At 34.7% G+C, this 17,002-nt stretch overlaps 1 protein-coding gene across 2 annotated transcripts; it reads right to left on the reverse strand.

The window, feature by feature from the left end:
* Positions 1 to 1,773: 1,773 nt before the first annotated feature.
* Positions 1,774 to 12,353, reverse strand: LOC135696511 (gelsolin-like protein 1). Of its 2 annotated transcripts, none has more exons than XM_065215919.2 (15): positions 12,195 to 12,353; positions 11,988 to 12,077; positions 9,181 to 9,270; positions 8,412 to 8,507; positions 8,046 to 8,140; positions 7,644 to 7,719; positions 6,224 to 6,316; positions 6,041 to 6,106; positions 4,662 to 4,701; positions 4,203 to 4,267; positions 3,803 to 3,840; positions 3,564 to 3,649; positions 3,051 to 3,142; positions 2,435 to 2,525; positions 1,774 to 1,923 (listed from the first exon to the last, which is right to left on the reverse strand). In XM_065215919.2, the coding sequence occupies exons 1-14, from the start codon at positions 12,264 to 12,266 to the stop codon at positions 2,436 to 2,438; spliced, it is 1,089 nt and encodes a 362-aa protein (XP_065071991.2). In that variant the 5' UTR covers positions 12,267 to 12,353; the 3' UTR covers positions 1,774 to 1,923; position 2,435. The 2 variants fall into 2 exon arrangements, with proteins under 2 accessions (XP_065071991.2, XP_065071990.2); XM_065215918.2 differs by having other exon boundaries at positions 2,422 to 2,525.
* Between the last annotated feature and the right edge of the window lie 4,649 nt (positions 12,354 to 17,002).

Raw genomic sequence — 17,002 nt, forward strand, 5'->3', positions numbered from 1 at the left:
AAAATTAGCACTTTATTGTCCGCTTTTGATTTTAAACGGACAAATAATTGACATAAAACAAAGAAATTCAAGCAAAATTTCAGGTCAAAATCCACCAGTTTTCAAAATTTCCTAAACAACAGTGACTCATCTCAAAACTTTCAATTCTGTGCCAAAGTCCAGTTTGGTTAAACATAAATCATCTGCAGGGCAAGATGATATAAAAAACGTGCAAAAAAGCACGAGACAAAATGCGCTCAACTTTCAAAACATGCTTCGATGAGGTCACTACACCCTGACACGCAAAAGATAGGTACAACCGGGATAAAGATGTGTCCGAAGAAACCTAACGAAGTCTCCGGGAACCGGAATATGACCTACTTGCTCTTTTTCTATGAATGGAGCTATGATATTCTGATTTTTTCATTCATTTCTTGTAAATATCTCATGACCTTAGAGTTAAATTGTGATTATCGATCAAGCTTCATCAGCAATTATGAACCCTGCCTTTACACAGGCGATTCGAAATTGGCTAGGCAGAACTAAAAGTATTTCAAACAAAAAACGAACCAATAAAGAAGAAATAAAGAACTTAGTTTAAATCAGAATGTGGAAGATGCAATGAGTTGAGCAGAAATTTATATTCTTCAGTTTTAAGGTCGTGCAACCTTGTGAATTTTAACTGGTACCCAGAGCGTGCAGCCTGCCATTGAAAAAGATGCAGGGGATCCAAGATACCCAGAGAAAACAAACATATTGTAAGGAGAAGTTGAGCATGCACTGGAAACAATAGGGCAGGGTGAGAATTTTATACTTGATTCAAGTCCAGAGGGTCATGTATCGCATGTGGATTGTAAAGTGATTGCTATTCAGATATGTTACTTGCCTTCTCATATACTAATTCAACATGTGGAAACTGATATCTAAATTTGTTTCGTATCCTACAGTCAGTTCGAGCATGAATAGACAGTCGTCGGCAGTAGCGACAGTAGCAGAGACTCCTCATACGATAGAGAAAACCTGTTTTACGATAGAGAAAACCTGTTTACTGTACGTAGGCATTACGGTGGGGATACTCACGAGCGTGCAAGTTTGTGCTAGGAAGGTTAACGCCGAGTTAGAGTGCTACATATTTCGGCCTTCTTCGATTTCTTAGGCATGCTACCTTGAACTGTCTTAATTTAGAAGTTATGCAGAAATAGCACGAGAAGGATTCATTCCATCCATTTTACCAACCCTTTATTGTACATTTCAACATCAGATGTAGCAATTTTCGACAAATATTTCTATTCATAGGGGGCTCTCTATCAAAACATCATGTCAAGCTTGTTATGAGAGCGTATTGGTATGAGGATGGCTATTTTCCACGAAGCATTGCCTAGACAAAGCGGAAATATCAACTGGAGTTTAAAGAAATGAGCAGGAAGGTTGAGCAGAATCAAACAATTATTCTTCATCGTCATCATGGTCGAAGAACAGTGAAGGTCATGAAATCATTGGGTGCAAATTTATTGTCAAAAGATTGTTACACCAGGCACAAACTGACAAACTGACTGGAGGCTCTAATTGATATGTTACCAATTTGCTGTGATATGGCCAAATGAGCACGGGTTCTTTCCCCAAAAGATCACTGCATTTGATCTTGGTCCACACATCATGAACCATGACAAATATTTAACTGATTTTGAACTATTAAAGGTATTTCACGATGCTTTTTTAGGTTATATGGTCAAAATTAAAAATAATTTTGGGTGAATATACTCAGGAGTAGATAAACGCAAAAAAATACATGCATACCAACGACAAGATTGGAATGCCCACAGTAAATCATTTAAATGTTTACAAAATTCAAAATTTCAAAATTGTTAACAACGGAGTGCAAGATAATTAATTATGAATGAAAAAAGTCCATGGTGTGCAACATTTCACTGTTTGAGTTGGAACCTATTTAAAAAAAGGAGTAGGAAATTAAAATTTGATTATGACTAGGACCGATAAAAAACGAAGAGCCTGAATTTAACTACAGAGACAAAAACTTTCTTGCGGTAATGTATCTTTAATATGCATTTTCCATTAATCTGTATGGTGTACAAGATGAATACAATGTTTTACAGAGTTGAATAAGATCTCAAAATCACTTGTTTCACTTGCTCTCGAGCCCAAAGGTCGGAAAAACATGACCAAAAATTAATATAAATAAAAAAGACTTTGTACATTGAGAAGTTGAATATAATTGCAACGATTCGAGCATAACTCTCCACAGGATGAAGTCGATCTTTAATCATATAAATTTTTGGTCATTATTCAATATGTACATTATGCTTAACTACATTTATCAAACATCGGAAAAAACATCTTGTATTGAAATCGGTGTGTCCAGGTCGATTTTTATTTGCATGTTGAAAATTAAGATAAATATAAAATAGAGCATTGTAAACTCACATCTAAAGTGTACCTTAGAATGATTCGTTGAATGCAGCACTCTCTTTGCCCTCGCAAACAACTGAGATCGGAATGAAAGCATGATCAGTGCCGGAGATGTGGTTCTAAGGAGAAAAAAGAATTATTCTCATTTAGCTGGTATGACTAATGTTAATGTTTGGGTTAAAAGTCAACAATGTACAATTTGCAATACATTTTCTGTTACTTTAAGGGTGGCAGAACATCAATCCATGCAGATTGGTGCAGGTTTTAATTTGTGTTCATTAAGAAGCTTTGCCTTTTTACATACAAAGATCATCACTTAGGAACATTTACTAAATTAAATTATTTGCAAATATCTTTTTTATATATTATTTGTAGCGCCTATTTTAAAGCCAAGTTCACAAAACTAACTTCTACACAATTCCCCTAATAGAGATTTGGAGGTTGATTTGCATAATCCTGTTACAATTTGAGTAGAAGCTTTTATACACGAAGTACAACTATAGGCCTAGTTTATATGTGACGAATCTATAGATCAAATCAAACCCATACTCTAAACTGACCAATTTTATATTGTTAAATAAACTAAAGATCCTGTATTAATCAAGAGGTGATATATTTTAGCTCTAAATCCTCAAAAAACATACATGGCCATATGCCATAGCATTTCTTCGCTCATCGACACTTGCATTCTTTCCAATCCAGACGAAGCAATGATCAGCACGATCAAAGATGAACACTAGAAGAAGAGATTTATATTAACCAAGAAGTTTATTATACTTTATAATTGTACTTGTACTTGATAATGATAATTATGCTTAATTATACTTGAAGTTTATTATAGATTTGTTGACCAGGAAGGGTCACTTTAAAACAAATGAAACAAAATTACATAAAAATAAACTACAAAGATTTGCCACAAACTTAAGCTCTAAATCTAAAATCATCAGAATGACTTTCAGAGGAAAGCTACTGTTATTTGCAAAAAGTAGGTGCAAAAATCCCAACAAAAAGTTATAATTGAACAAAAATGACAAAGATAACTCTTTCTTGCATAGGAGAGATGCTTATAAAAACTGCTTGCTTTTTTTGAAAGGCAAGAATGAAATGTCAGAAGTGTATAAGCACACACAGAAAAAAGAGATTGTAAGAAGACTCACCATCATCTGAGCTGAAAAGAGATTTGTTGATATCCTTTCCAGCTGCAATTTCTTTGAATTCCATATTCCCTGCTGCATCCGAAAGCCTGTAGACAAAACAGCGGTTAAAGAATGACGAACCTGAATAATGATGTTTGGATTTTTAATTTGTATTTACAATTATACTTCAAAGTTAAATGCTGACGACAATATTGAAATTCATTTTCTGTTATGCCAAAATATACAAAATGTACACTTACTGGAACAATTTCCTATCTGATGGCTTGGGAGCTTGCCTCTGAAAATTTTTATTGAGATAAAAGTCAATGAAATCAAATTATTCATGCATATACCAATTAAATCTACATCAATACATAAAATATAATATAAAATTTGATGTAAAATGAAATTATACCAAGAAAATAAAAGTTTAAAATGAATAGCAAACACAAGTGATGGTTTTTATTAAAAGGAAATGATGTTCATGACGCTTAACAGAATCATTCCTAATACTAAAGGAAAATCATTTACACTTTCTGGTTATTGTATGTTCTCATTTACACTGTGTGCACAATACGTTTACTGTCTTTAGGATCACTGTAAGTAACCTTCACTTCAAAGTTATGTGAACAAATAATATTAAACAAATTTTCCACATACTTTTGCACTTGAACCATCTCTGAGCATCTTCAATGCCTTGTGATCTGAAGATGTCCTTTCCTCTTCTATAAATTGAAAACATGACATCAATTAAGTGACATTGTTATCTTGAATTGTAAGATTCTTCAATTAGCTTGAAAAAGCTATGCTCAAAACAATTGAATTTGAAACCAACAAACAAACCTAATGACCTTATTGTGTGTTTTTACTCTGATATGATACCAAGAATTAGAAAAGGGAGTGCACTCTCCTTGACTAGTTTATCTATTGTGAGAGCCCCTCCTTAAGAAAGTACCCTCCATACAAATATCAATTTTATGTATTCATTTATAATTTTCTGTTTTCTATCTTTTGTTTTCTTGCTATAAAATCTTAGTCACTTGTTGCATATTTAATGATGTTTATGTATTGGAATTTCAAAATGAAATGAATGAACTAGCAACTTTCAAAATGGCATACCCAACACAACTGCAGTCTTCACTTTTCCACATCTATCTGACTGAAAATGTTAGAACATTGACAAATTAGATTAACAGTTGCACCAATACACACATACAAAACATAATTCTGATGGAAGGGATAAATAAATAGATAGCTGATAGTAAATGAACCATAACACCATTACATTGTGTAACTATTGTTGAGACTAACCCTAAGGCCTTTTACACAGAGCAGATTTTTGTTGCTAAAGACCAAGATTTTTCTCCCCAGCAGCCAAAATAGCTTTTGTACAAGGCTATTACACTTAGGATTTTTGTTTTTGAAGATGATTTTCTAAAATTTTACTTTGTTGCGGGTAAGGAAAGACAAAGATCCTGCTTTTACAAAAGAAACAAAACAATGATCTGACAATGGAGAGATCAAACACATATTTTAAAAACTTACACAAATCACAATTATCTTTTGGGCCACACACACAAACATTGAGAAAGTTGATAACACGAAAAGACATTATGCTGTGTGCAGGGAACCATATTCATTGTTTGGCACAAAAGGTTGGCATATGCAATAGGGTCAGGGGCGTGTTGGCCCGTCAATACTTGGGAAATTACCCGGTAGAACTCTTAAAACTTTTCATGTAGACCTCTTTTGTCTTCCTTTTAAGCTTTTATCATTTGTAACATCAGTAGTGGTGGTGTCAGAGGGGGGCACAGGGCCTAAACTTGATTTTCCCAGCCCATAAAAATCCCTTGAATAGGGTTAAGAAGAACGAAAGAAATTGCAATTTTTCAAAGTGGAATATTGAAAAAAACTATCCAATCAAAAATCAGACGTTTCCAGATGAAATATCAAGCATTTGTGCCTAAGGAGAGGCCTAAATATGAAATTAATACATTTATTTTGTCTTTTGACTTGGGTGTTTTAAAAGGCTATGAAATAAGACAACCTGACTGAGTTTTTTTCTATTTTCTGTTTTCACATCTATGTATTTGAATTTTATCATTGATTGGTCTTCTTTTTCCTCTGCTCTTAAAAAGCCTTTCCATTTTGTGTATGTTGCAGAATAAAGTAATGAGAAGGCCAAAGCAGATACCTGTTTATCCGTTTTCATTAGAAATAGAGTAGTCTGAACAGTGTCTAACATTTAACATAGCAATGACAACTAACTACATGTTGACGCCCCATTTCCTATTGCTTACACATAACTTCATCACAAAATTAAGCAAAGAGAGCAGCCACAAATGACTGTATTTCCAAAAAGATTCTTGAGCCATAATAGGTCTTAAATGATCAATGACCAGGCAGAAAGCTTGGGTCAGGTTCATTTAAATGAGAGACCTGTAATATTTGACTACTTGGTAATTGGAAAATAACATGCTAAGCTTAAGAATTGCTACCTTCAATTGTTGCACATACTGGGCAGCCCTGAACTTCTCGTCTTTATCTGCATCCTTTCCATTGAACTACAGGGAAAAAATGATTCTTCACTAATTGGGCTCCGTTGGAAAACAGTAAATTGTAATGTAAGAAAGATATCTACAAAAGCTATGTAAAAAATGCATAAAAAAACACATACATACCTGATACAACTCAAAGAAACCATCAATAATGAAAACATCTTCAGAGTTCAAATTTCCCCTCTTGGCTGCAATTTCCTTGATCACTATGTTTTTCTGACAATAAAAAAGCATACATATTTAGATATAACTGGAATAACTTTATGTGCTTAGTGTTTTGAAACACCTGAAACTAGCTATTGGCTATCTATAAATCCAACTGGGAAAATATCTGAAGGTATGCAATGAGGCACATTCCCCATTTTAAGATATGCTAGAGATATGTTGATTAGCTAATGCACATCAATTATATACATGACAAAACATTACATGAACCTTTTACCAAAAAACTTTATTTACATCTTAGCAATTTATCTGTTCAAGCTTCTTATGATATTTTAAGAGTGGCAAGAGCATAGGGCATCTAAGGAAGAAACAGAAATAAAAACCATGCATTGTTGACAAAAATTATCAAAGACAAAGATGGTTATAAAGCCAACTTGAAGTTATAAAGTACAATTGTTGAAATGTCCTGAAAACACTGCTCAAGCAAGATTACAAGTTGCCAGATAATACAGGCTTCCATCGGAAAGACTTGCAATTGCATTTACCCGCCCTGGGGGCATGCCTACTGCTTTCAAGGAATGCAAAATATCACATGCCTTCTTTTATAACGTGAGGAAAATTCATAACTATTGGTTTTGTGGGCTTTTGAGTCAAGTTAAAATGTTTAGACTTCCTTGGTCATGCCGCTTCAAAGTTTTTGAAAATAATCATTCCACTAATCTACAGTGGAATCTCCAAATTATGAAACCGGATATGAGTATAACTAGCTTTCAAGTATGACGAAAAAATTTTGCCTCCTTGAATTCCGATTCAAATCCCGCATTTAACAAACTCTCCTAACAAAATCTGTTACAAACTTAATTGTAGGTCCCTTCATCATTATTTTCCTTCATATGACAAACTTTTCTAAAAAATTTCTTATTTATTTTGGTGTACGTATTCCCGGTGTATATATATCACTATTGCCATCGGCAAAATATATATTAATTGGCAAACATGCACCTTTTATGATGCTGAAAATGGAGAACAGACATTCTTGTCTCTGAATTTAAAGAGGAACATTAAGATTTTCATTTTCAATTGCTAATTTAGTCAAAGTAGCGGATTTGCTAATTATGTGATAAAAAGTAGCAAATTTGGGAATTTGTGGATTTCACTAACTATCTTACCCTCAAACTTTTATGGAATCTAAGAAGGGGCTTGACACTCCCTTGCCCATACTTTTGAAGTCTTTTATGAAACCTATGGGTGCTAAAATTTGGTAGAAATTTTAGGCTAGAAAAGTGATTGCATACGATTCTCAGTAAGGCCAGTAAATAAAACATTAAGATAAAGACCATTCAAAACAACTCTAATTCCTTAATCAAGTAAAACTAACCAGGGTTGTTCCCTTGAAGTGAAGAAGTCTTGTCTTTGGAGAGTCTGGAACTACTCTTCTGAAACCACTGTCTGCACTACAAATTGCAAAATTTGAAAGGAAATATATATATATTTGTATCGCTCAATTAAAAAATAAAGAAAAGTCTTTTAACATGTTGTAATCTTTATTCAGAAGTAAATTTTCGAAACTAAAATTAGCCTCTTTGAACGTATCATATCAAGAACATATCATGTTTTCTTTATGTGGTTATAAAGAACATCTTGAAGAACATCTCCTGAAGAGATAAACCATGGCTTGTAGAGATAAACCATGTAGTTTTACTTTCTTCAATCTATGATATATATATGTATATCATAGCTACAATGAGTTATTTATGAAATCTATAATGAGTTGACTTACCCTCCCTTGAGGATTTGGATTTGATCAAAGTAAGTCTTGAAAAGAGCTGATTCATGGTTCATCACTTCACGGTGCTGCACTGGTTTGTCATCCAGCTGATAAAAAATATATTATCATATCAAGCTTTGATTGGAATTGCATACTCATTTACCTGCTGGTGTATAATACATCTTCACCCTATAAATGTTACTGTTACAGTAATGTAAATGCACCCTAAATAATATATTAGATGTTTAATATTGACTATCCAGTTAACCTCCTTCAGTTCTAGACAGCCCTGTCAATGATAAGCTTTCAGAATACTTCTAGCAAATTAGTCTTTATCCAATTGATATCTTTTCTTATCATTTAGAGTAAAAAACTCACGAAAGTATCCAGCTCAACAGTTTTATATGCTGCTGTTCCATACTCATCTTGTGTGGATGATTTGCCAATCCAAAAGTGGACATCATAGAGCAGTTCCTGTATAAATATGGTAGAAGGAAACATTTTTCTCAGTGAAAGGAGGAGACACTTTTATGACATCATAAATCAGAGGGAGACATAATGAATAAATTAGAATCTTTTAAGTTTCAGTCATGAAAAATAACACATAAAGAGGGTGGAAGATGATAGGCCTAGTGGTTATATACAGCTCTAAAGCTTCTCTAAAGCCTTTAAACGGTTGTGAGGATGGCTCAGTGCTTAGGGTCCCAGACTACAGATCCAAGGGTCTGGGGTTTGAGTCTTTGACATGACTAAACTTTCACCTCAAGCAAGTGGGTTGCCAGTGCTCTGCACCTTTGTCCTATGAACCATGAGGTGTGGTTCCATCAAAAGTATGGACCAATAAACTGTTAAATATTAAGCATAGTCTCTCACTTTCTAAAAAACTTATTTATATGCTAGGTAGAAACAAATACAAGTAAAACTGTAACCATTATATACTTTAATATCAATTTGCTACCATCCTTTTCTAAAAAAATTGATGAAGTGCTTCTCAAAGCCAGAGGCAAAACAAACTGTATCTTAAATATATATAAAATCTGAAGGGCATTTACAATCATTATAGATGCCATGCATTCATTAAATGGAAAACTAAATCTATCATTTATTAAACGAAATTTGCACAAAGGTTGTGTTCAATGGTACTTACATCAGAGTCAGGCTTCTTGTATGTGTTTAAAATGATGTAAGAGTCACCATCATAGAATTCACCATAATCCTCCTTAGGCCAGTCTGTGACCTTAAGACAGAAAAGGTATATAACTCACAAACAGATATAATATATACATACATAAACTATTTTGAAAAATAACTGAGGAAACAAAAGCAAAATGTCTTATGATAGTGTTTTCTTTGACTCTATAAATATATATATTTACAATATTAATACTTCTAACATCTTTAATTAGAGCCCCTCTGTGAAAGATCACCTTTTTAAAACAGTTAATAATTTAATAAGCACTAACAAAGAATGAGTATCCTAATTCTCAAAAGAGTTATATACTCAGTAAGCAGTGGCGGATCCAGACTACCGCCATTACCGCTCGAGCGGTAGTCAGATTATTCAAAAAATTATAGAAACAAGGATCATTTTCATGTTCATCCTACTACTTTAATTAAACCATAATTAATTATTGAAAATATTTGATCGCGCTGCAAACCAAGGCTTTTTCCTAGGAACATGCCTGAAATTTCCACAGAGACAAAAATATTGTTTAATCCTTATCGCTATGGAAATTGCGTGCCAATTGCCGAGCCACATGTTTGCAAATAGAAGGCTAGCATGGGGGATGATGAAATCATGGCTTGCTAGCTAGGGGGGTTGAGTCGGTGTAGAGCGGATTCGAGCTGCACTGAGCGGTAGTCAGCTTGCCTAAACCAATCAAATCGTCAGAAATCACTGCCAACCTGGGGGGATGCATACAAATTTTGTTGACAACCAATGAACAACCGAGTTGACTACCGCTCAGATGGGGGGTTGAAGTAGTACTGCCGCTCAACGCGGCTCAAACGTTACAGAAAGATGGGGGGATGCCTACATATTCTGCAAGTGGGCAAACTGTAACTTCAAAGCCGATGTGACCCATTATTCTGTACAATAAACAACTATTCGTAGGAATATATTTTAAAATAATATTAAATTAAAAGTCAGGCCCACAATATTCGCCAAAAGTATGATTCTTTGTTTAACAAAAGTTGCTTTCAATAATTGCAAATTTTATCTAGCTTTTTAAACTTAGTAATTTTCAACAGGTCTGATTTTCATAAGTAATTGTCCGACTAAATGCGAGTTTTAGGCGACACTTCGAAATTCTGCCAAATGTATCTTTTTTTCTAATTCTATGGTGTTCCTCGGCTAAATGCCGTAAAATTTTTTTAGAATATCCATCCTCAGAATATTGAATAAGATTATTTATTTCTTCTCAAGCTTGTTGTAAGGATATATGAAATTTCAGTAAAGCACCGTTTGTCTCTTGAAAATGGTCTACATAAGTAATTATAGAAAGCAATAATCATTTTAGAAAACCGGGTGTGACCAATAAATGGGTGTGGTCTAAAGGGTGTGGTCAACCCTCTATCTAATTTCGGCGGTAGTCAGATTTTTGGCTGGATCCGCCACTGGTAAGTGCAACATTCTTTAAATGATTTTTAAATGAGTCATTCCTCCAATAAGTACACCATTTTTCATGAGTGCATCATTCTTAAAAGAGTGCATCGTTTTTTAAATGAGTCATTCCTCAAAAAAGCACACTATTTTTCAAATGAGTGCACCATTCCTCAAACGAGTGCGTCATTCCCCAAATGAGTGCACCATTCCTCAAATGAGTGCACTATTATTCAATGAGTGCACCATTATTCAATGAGTGCACCTGGGGCTTTCAGGTTTTACAATTTATATTCGACCAAAAATATGCATATTATGAACAACATGTGTCATATTATAATCTACCTGTGTATTGGTACTGCCAAACCCCCCACCACCAGATTTGCACCATTCCCAGTAAGTAAATAACCTGCTTGCATGTTCTCACTATCTTAGGTTTGTTAAAATAACTGGTGTCAAAGTAGAAAAAATTCATCAAGAAACGTGTTAAATTGCAGGTTGCAGAAATTATTTGTGAACAGAGATTAAACCAAAAGCTTAGCAACAAAAATTTTACATACATAAAAGTTTGAATTTCAAGATGAATTCAACTGCTTCAAAACTAATTAAACAAACTTTCACAGGCAAAACTTTGCAATCAAACTCATTCAAATCAAATGCTGCCCATTGTATTTTGTGATTAAAAGAATAAACGACGTTCTTGGAAAATGAGTCATTACCACTGGCACACCTAAATCTCCTGGCAACAGAGTCTGCAGAGTCAAGTTAATAGGAAAAGCTTATCACGGTTGCTTCCTCTGAAAGCAGGTATTGGCTGTGTGATGCAGGGCTTGTCTCGATTATCTGCCCACGTAAATATCTCTTTGATATTTTGCAGGGTATATATGCAGCGTACTTTTTCATTTTTATTTAGTTATGGATTAACTATAGCCCTACCCTCAAAAGGCGGACATCGGAGCACTCTGTTTGAAAATAGATTTTCTCAAAACGGACGTCAGCACATAATGCATTAAAGTCTGTTTCGCAATACACCTAGTAAAATAATACCTGACCACTTCATATCTCATCCATAGTTGAGAAAACCCCTTGCCTTTGAAAAATTGACATTTAAAGGAAGCTTAAGCAAAAAAAATACTAAGGGGCCATTTTGAGAATGAACAGCAGGTGAGTTCATACGCCCACCGTAGCAATGTTAATTTCAACATTGTCCCATCGATTGTAGAAAAACAGCCCAATCGATTACTTTCTTGCACATAATTAATTTTCTTCGCCCTTAATAGGATACATAAGATTTTCAAAGGAACGATCCTTTGCTAGCTTGCATTTCCGATAAAAAGGCCTACAACCCTTACCTTGAATTTTACAATCCTCCAAATTTTGATTCCAACTTCTTGCCCAGCTCCTTGCCACGCTGGCTCTGATTCAGCTGAATCTTTCTTTACCTTCAAAGAAATAGAAACCATTAGACATTCGGAAAGAGTAGAGCAGGTTTCAAAAGAGTGATAATCTGACGATGTCCTCCATTTTGGTAATCAGGGACAAAATGAGAAAAGGCCTACCTTCTTTTCGGTATCTGAGCCAAACAAGGCAAGGTTAGAGTCCTTCCAGTCATACTTCTTTTGCTTCAGCATTTTCGTGTCTTTTTATGAGATGCAGGCAAAACTTTGCAGCAGAAATTTTGCAGAACCTCTCTAGACGGAAGATCCAAAGAGAAGAACACACCCAGTCCTCGGAACAAATAAGATATCAAAAACCAGGGGGTAAACACGATACTGAAAATTTCGTATTTTCCATTTGAGAAGTCCCAAGATAAAAAAATTCCGTTTTGCAAGAAACACTTGTCATAAACATGCAAAGCCTGCTGGGAGATGGATTGCTATTGTCTTTTCTTGCAAGTTGGCTTTTTCATATATTGTGCCTCGACCCATTAATTTTGTGAAAAAAGCTAACGAGGGGCAACGCAAATCGAAACCAGAACAAGGTGACATTTGATTGAACATTTTTGGAGAAGTCTCTGGCAATTTAACACTCGTGCTCTGTTTATTTGAAGCATCAAATACAGTTTTGCCCAAAGAGGACTTCTCCGGTATTTGTTCATTTGTGATTTTCATTAACGAGGGTCTCCCAGGGGGGAGGGTACTTGTTCCCGTCTTCCCTTGGAGAAAAACAACCAATATTCCCGTTTTTCCGTTGCAAAATAGAACAAAAATGCTCTCTTCTTCCCTTAAACTAGTAATAGTGTTCCCATGCTCTAAGAGGGAAATTTAAGTTGTTCCTGTGTTCCTGTACTATTTGTTGCCATTTTCCCTTGTCCCCGAAAACCCCTGGGAGACCCTCATTGACGGGTTCGTTCTCAGGCGCTGAGAGCGGGAGGAAATAGGGTCAAAGGCCCGGCCGGGACCCTGACGAGCCCGTATAAATACGACACCATATTAAAAATGTTGCCTTGTTTAAATACCTGTTTAAAGATAATGTTTGTTTGTTTAAAGTGCAATGAAACGGGTGCCCTCGTCTATTTTCACAATTTTTTAGTAAAGCATCATGAATTAATGCAAAACAGCTAAATGTGTTAGGAATTTTCCATGACGTCATACTTATTTCATGAAGGGGCGTTTCCCTAATTCACCAGGAATCTGAAGAGCGTGACGTCAGAAAGTTTTCTTAAAAGGTATTGCCTCCAAGTCCTGAGCCAAGCCGTTTCACGACCTTGCTCTGCGCATACTCCTTCTTCATAATATGAAACTGCCAAAGATTCGTTGAAATAAGAGCATATTTGAAATATAGTAATGTTTCATCGCTATTTATTGTTATTTGCGTCTTAAAATATTATGTAAAAGTACAAACACAGTCCTTGTTTCTCAGGGGCAACGCAAATCGTCATTGATTAAAAATGATTAAAGAAAAAATGTTCTCCAATGACTTTGTCGGAATTTGCTGAAACGTCAAAATACGGGTCGAATGAATGCCAAACTCTGGAAAAGTTTCTATATCATTCAGGTTGAGAAAATGACAGTAATGATAGAATTACTTTTGTAGTCGAATAAATGTAGTTATTTGGTTTTCAAGCACCCTGGCATTTACTGAATTGTGAAAAGCGCTATGAAGTCATAAGGTTCCAAAAGTTTGTATCAAGCAAACAGAAACAAAGATCTCTATGATCAAAACCAATTTATGTTTCTATGGAAATGCTACGTTACAGGAATATCAAGTATTAGACCGCAAGAGCTTGGCAGTGAAGCAGCCCCCTGTCTCAAAAGAGCCAAGACACCATTGTTTCTTAAACAATAGGCCTTTGTTCAATGATTCTGTTTATTTTTTCCAAATAAGGAGGCTTTTCCAACAAAAAATAAATTCCAGTGAGACCTCTACGGCATTTTGTGCTTGCAATGCCTCGAATCCTCAACAATGCTAGAAATGATTTTTATGTGCAAGTGAAAAGCAGAATATCAAGTTCTATATTTTGATAACGGTGTAATATTGACAAATTTTGGTTGGGATTTTTATTCATCGCTCACCAACACAACATTTTTCGCTTATGACGTAACTATGGTACAACATTTTCCTGAATGATGATCGATCCGTGTGTGTGAACATTGCCTGGCATCTTTGCCAGAGACGTAAGAGCTGGGGGCACGAGGCCCCCGTGAAAGGGAAGTTAACTGCAAAGGCAAGCCTTTGTTTATATTAAGGGTAAGGGATGACAACAGCCTTTTGTTTAAAACAATGGAAAGTCACTAGGGCTGGAGGGGCAATTGCCCCTTAGTTAGTATGTTAAAAGGGCCCTGCTCAAAGTTTTAAAAGATGTTCTTTCAGGAGAAGTAAGGAGTGATAGATTCAAAGTTTCATACGTAAAATTTTATATATTTATAAGTATATAAATTTAACACGTATAGTTTTATATGTTCATAAGTACATACAGTAAATTCTACACGTAGACTTTTATATATGTATAAATATTGAAATTTTACACGTTAAGTTTTATAAATCCCTGCTTATATATTTAGCTATCAAACTTATTTATTTCACTTTGGTACTCATTTTATTCGTTCACTGTATTATCGTCTTTTATAACACCTTACTTGTTATGCAGCATGTCCACAGAGTGTTGATATGCCCCACACACTCCTTATCATGACCATGGATCATTATCAAAGCTATGTTTTACTAGTTCAGTTTATTTTTAGTTTGATTCCCAATTTTCTCTAGAAACAAAGGAACATTTGATAATTTATACAATTAACCATAAGAAAGAAAAGCAACAGATGACAAAGAAATGATGAGAAAATTAATAATGGAAGCACAATTTTGTATAGGGAGAGGAATTTCTTAAGTAGGAGCTCTTTAAGTATGTCAACTAATCGAAGTAAATTGTTGAACAAGATCTGAAATGAACAGCACGTAAATGCGATTGACATGAAATAAGTAAAGATGATGTGATTTGACCTTGCATTTTATCAGACTAAAAAAGGAAATCTGACGGTATATAGAGTGACCATTTATAAAAAGAAAAGAAAAAAAGGATGACATTTATGGAGAAATAGAAAAGACAGAAATGAGCACGATAAAAATAGAAACGCAAATTTTAATATAAAAACGCGAAACTGAGAGTAGCAATCATAAGCTACAAAAGTTTAAAATATAATTATCTGTATAAAGATTAATATGAACTATAACATTACAATTATATTTTGTTTTCCTTTACTTTTAAGAGAAGTTTAGAAATTTATTTTGAACTGAATAGAATTAACAATAAATTAAAGACTATAACATCAACAAATAAGTTAGAAAACTGTGAAACAGGCAGAATAAAAAGCAGCAAATAATTTTGTCTAAGCAAAAATCAAGTTAATTATATTATTTATATGACTTGAACCGATAACATTTCAAACAATATGAAAAATTAGGATTAAGTATCAGAACAAAGCTAATATATATATAAACTACGAAAGTTGTTGAAAGCTTAAAAATGTCCACCGGGAATAAAAGCTCAAAGTTTGAAACTTGGGCTTCTCTTTAGTTTGTCTCATCTGTTCAAAGAGGCGACAGAGCCATGTAAAGTCCCTACAGCTCGTTTTAGAGCAAGAGCCTGGCCTTGAATTAGTGAAATCAGAATCTTGCAATGATTTGTATGGGAGAGTTAGAGAGTTTTATCCTAGAAAATCAAATATTTCTAACAAACTTGAGATCTTGTATATTATTTAGCAGATTTCGGAAGCGATAATGCATCCCTATTCCGATGTTACTGAAATTGAAGCTAACTTTTTCATTCGTCAAGTCCTTCATAAAGCCACGTGGCCAGTTTCAATATGAACTCGTTATTCTCCTAGCGCTCTTTTTTGGCTGTGCCTTAGGCCTGAAGAGCAAACTGATTATCCTAAGTACAGAAAAGAAGAAATATATCAGGACAAGGAGGGGTTGTCTTTTACGCAATACACATCAATCTGCTAATCAAGTATAACAATCCAAGAAAAGTGGCTCAGGGCTACTTCCCAGAATGCTTTACCACCACACCCGCCATATTTGCTTCAAACAACATTAAATCAAATTCTATTACACATAACTTCTGATATTTAAAAGCGATTTTCTCTGCTTTTACTCCTTTTTCCCATTAATTTTTCTTCAAGTACTTTTCACGTTGAATGTTGATTTTAGGGAAAAAATGTTGATACCCCAGAGGATGCCAACAGCTGCCCACCCGTAACTTCGACGACTCAGAACATATACCGCGAAAATCGAATAGAGTTCTCAAGTGTGACGTCACGAAAAAACTACATTTAGAATTTTAGAATTTTGACCACATGACATAAAAGAACACAACGAAATACTCCCATATGTGCAAAATCAGTTAAATTTATCAAAAATCGGCTGAGCTATGGTAAATAGAAGATTAGAAATTTGCTAACGGATTACTGTTATTTTGGCTCAGTTCATAAATTTATGAACTGAGACCAAATTACAGAGGTTTGATGGGGCCAGAGCTTGTGCTCATCTGGTCATAGCTCAACCAATTCTTGATACCTTTAACTGATTTTGCAGATTTAGAGGTATTTCGTGATACTTTTTCAGGATATAGCAATAAATTTCACAAATCCTAAAAATATACTTTTGTGACGTCATCACTTGACAACTCTATGGTTTTGCGTTATAAGAGACAATGCTGGGCAAACAACTTTAAAAAAGCTCGATTTTCGGCACTGAATGGTCGCTTGCGCATGCCACCTAGGTAATTACCAAAATGTGTATGGGATATGTCTGGAATGTGATTATGTGGTGAAGGCGAACTAGACTTGAGTGTTAGAAAATGATTGTAAGTTATATAAAATTCAGGGGTTTCGATGCGAGCTGGAAAAATGGGGAGGGCAAGAGC

The sequence above is a fragment of the Rhopilema esculentum genome, chromosome 14 (genome assembly GCF_057945365.1).
Source record: "Rhopilema esculentum isolate cy_ngs chromosome 14, ASM5794536v1, whole genome shotgun sequence".
Lineage (NCBI taxonomy): Eukaryota > Metazoa > Cnidaria > Scyphozoa > Rhizostomeae > Rhizostomatidae > Rhopilema > Rhopilema esculentum.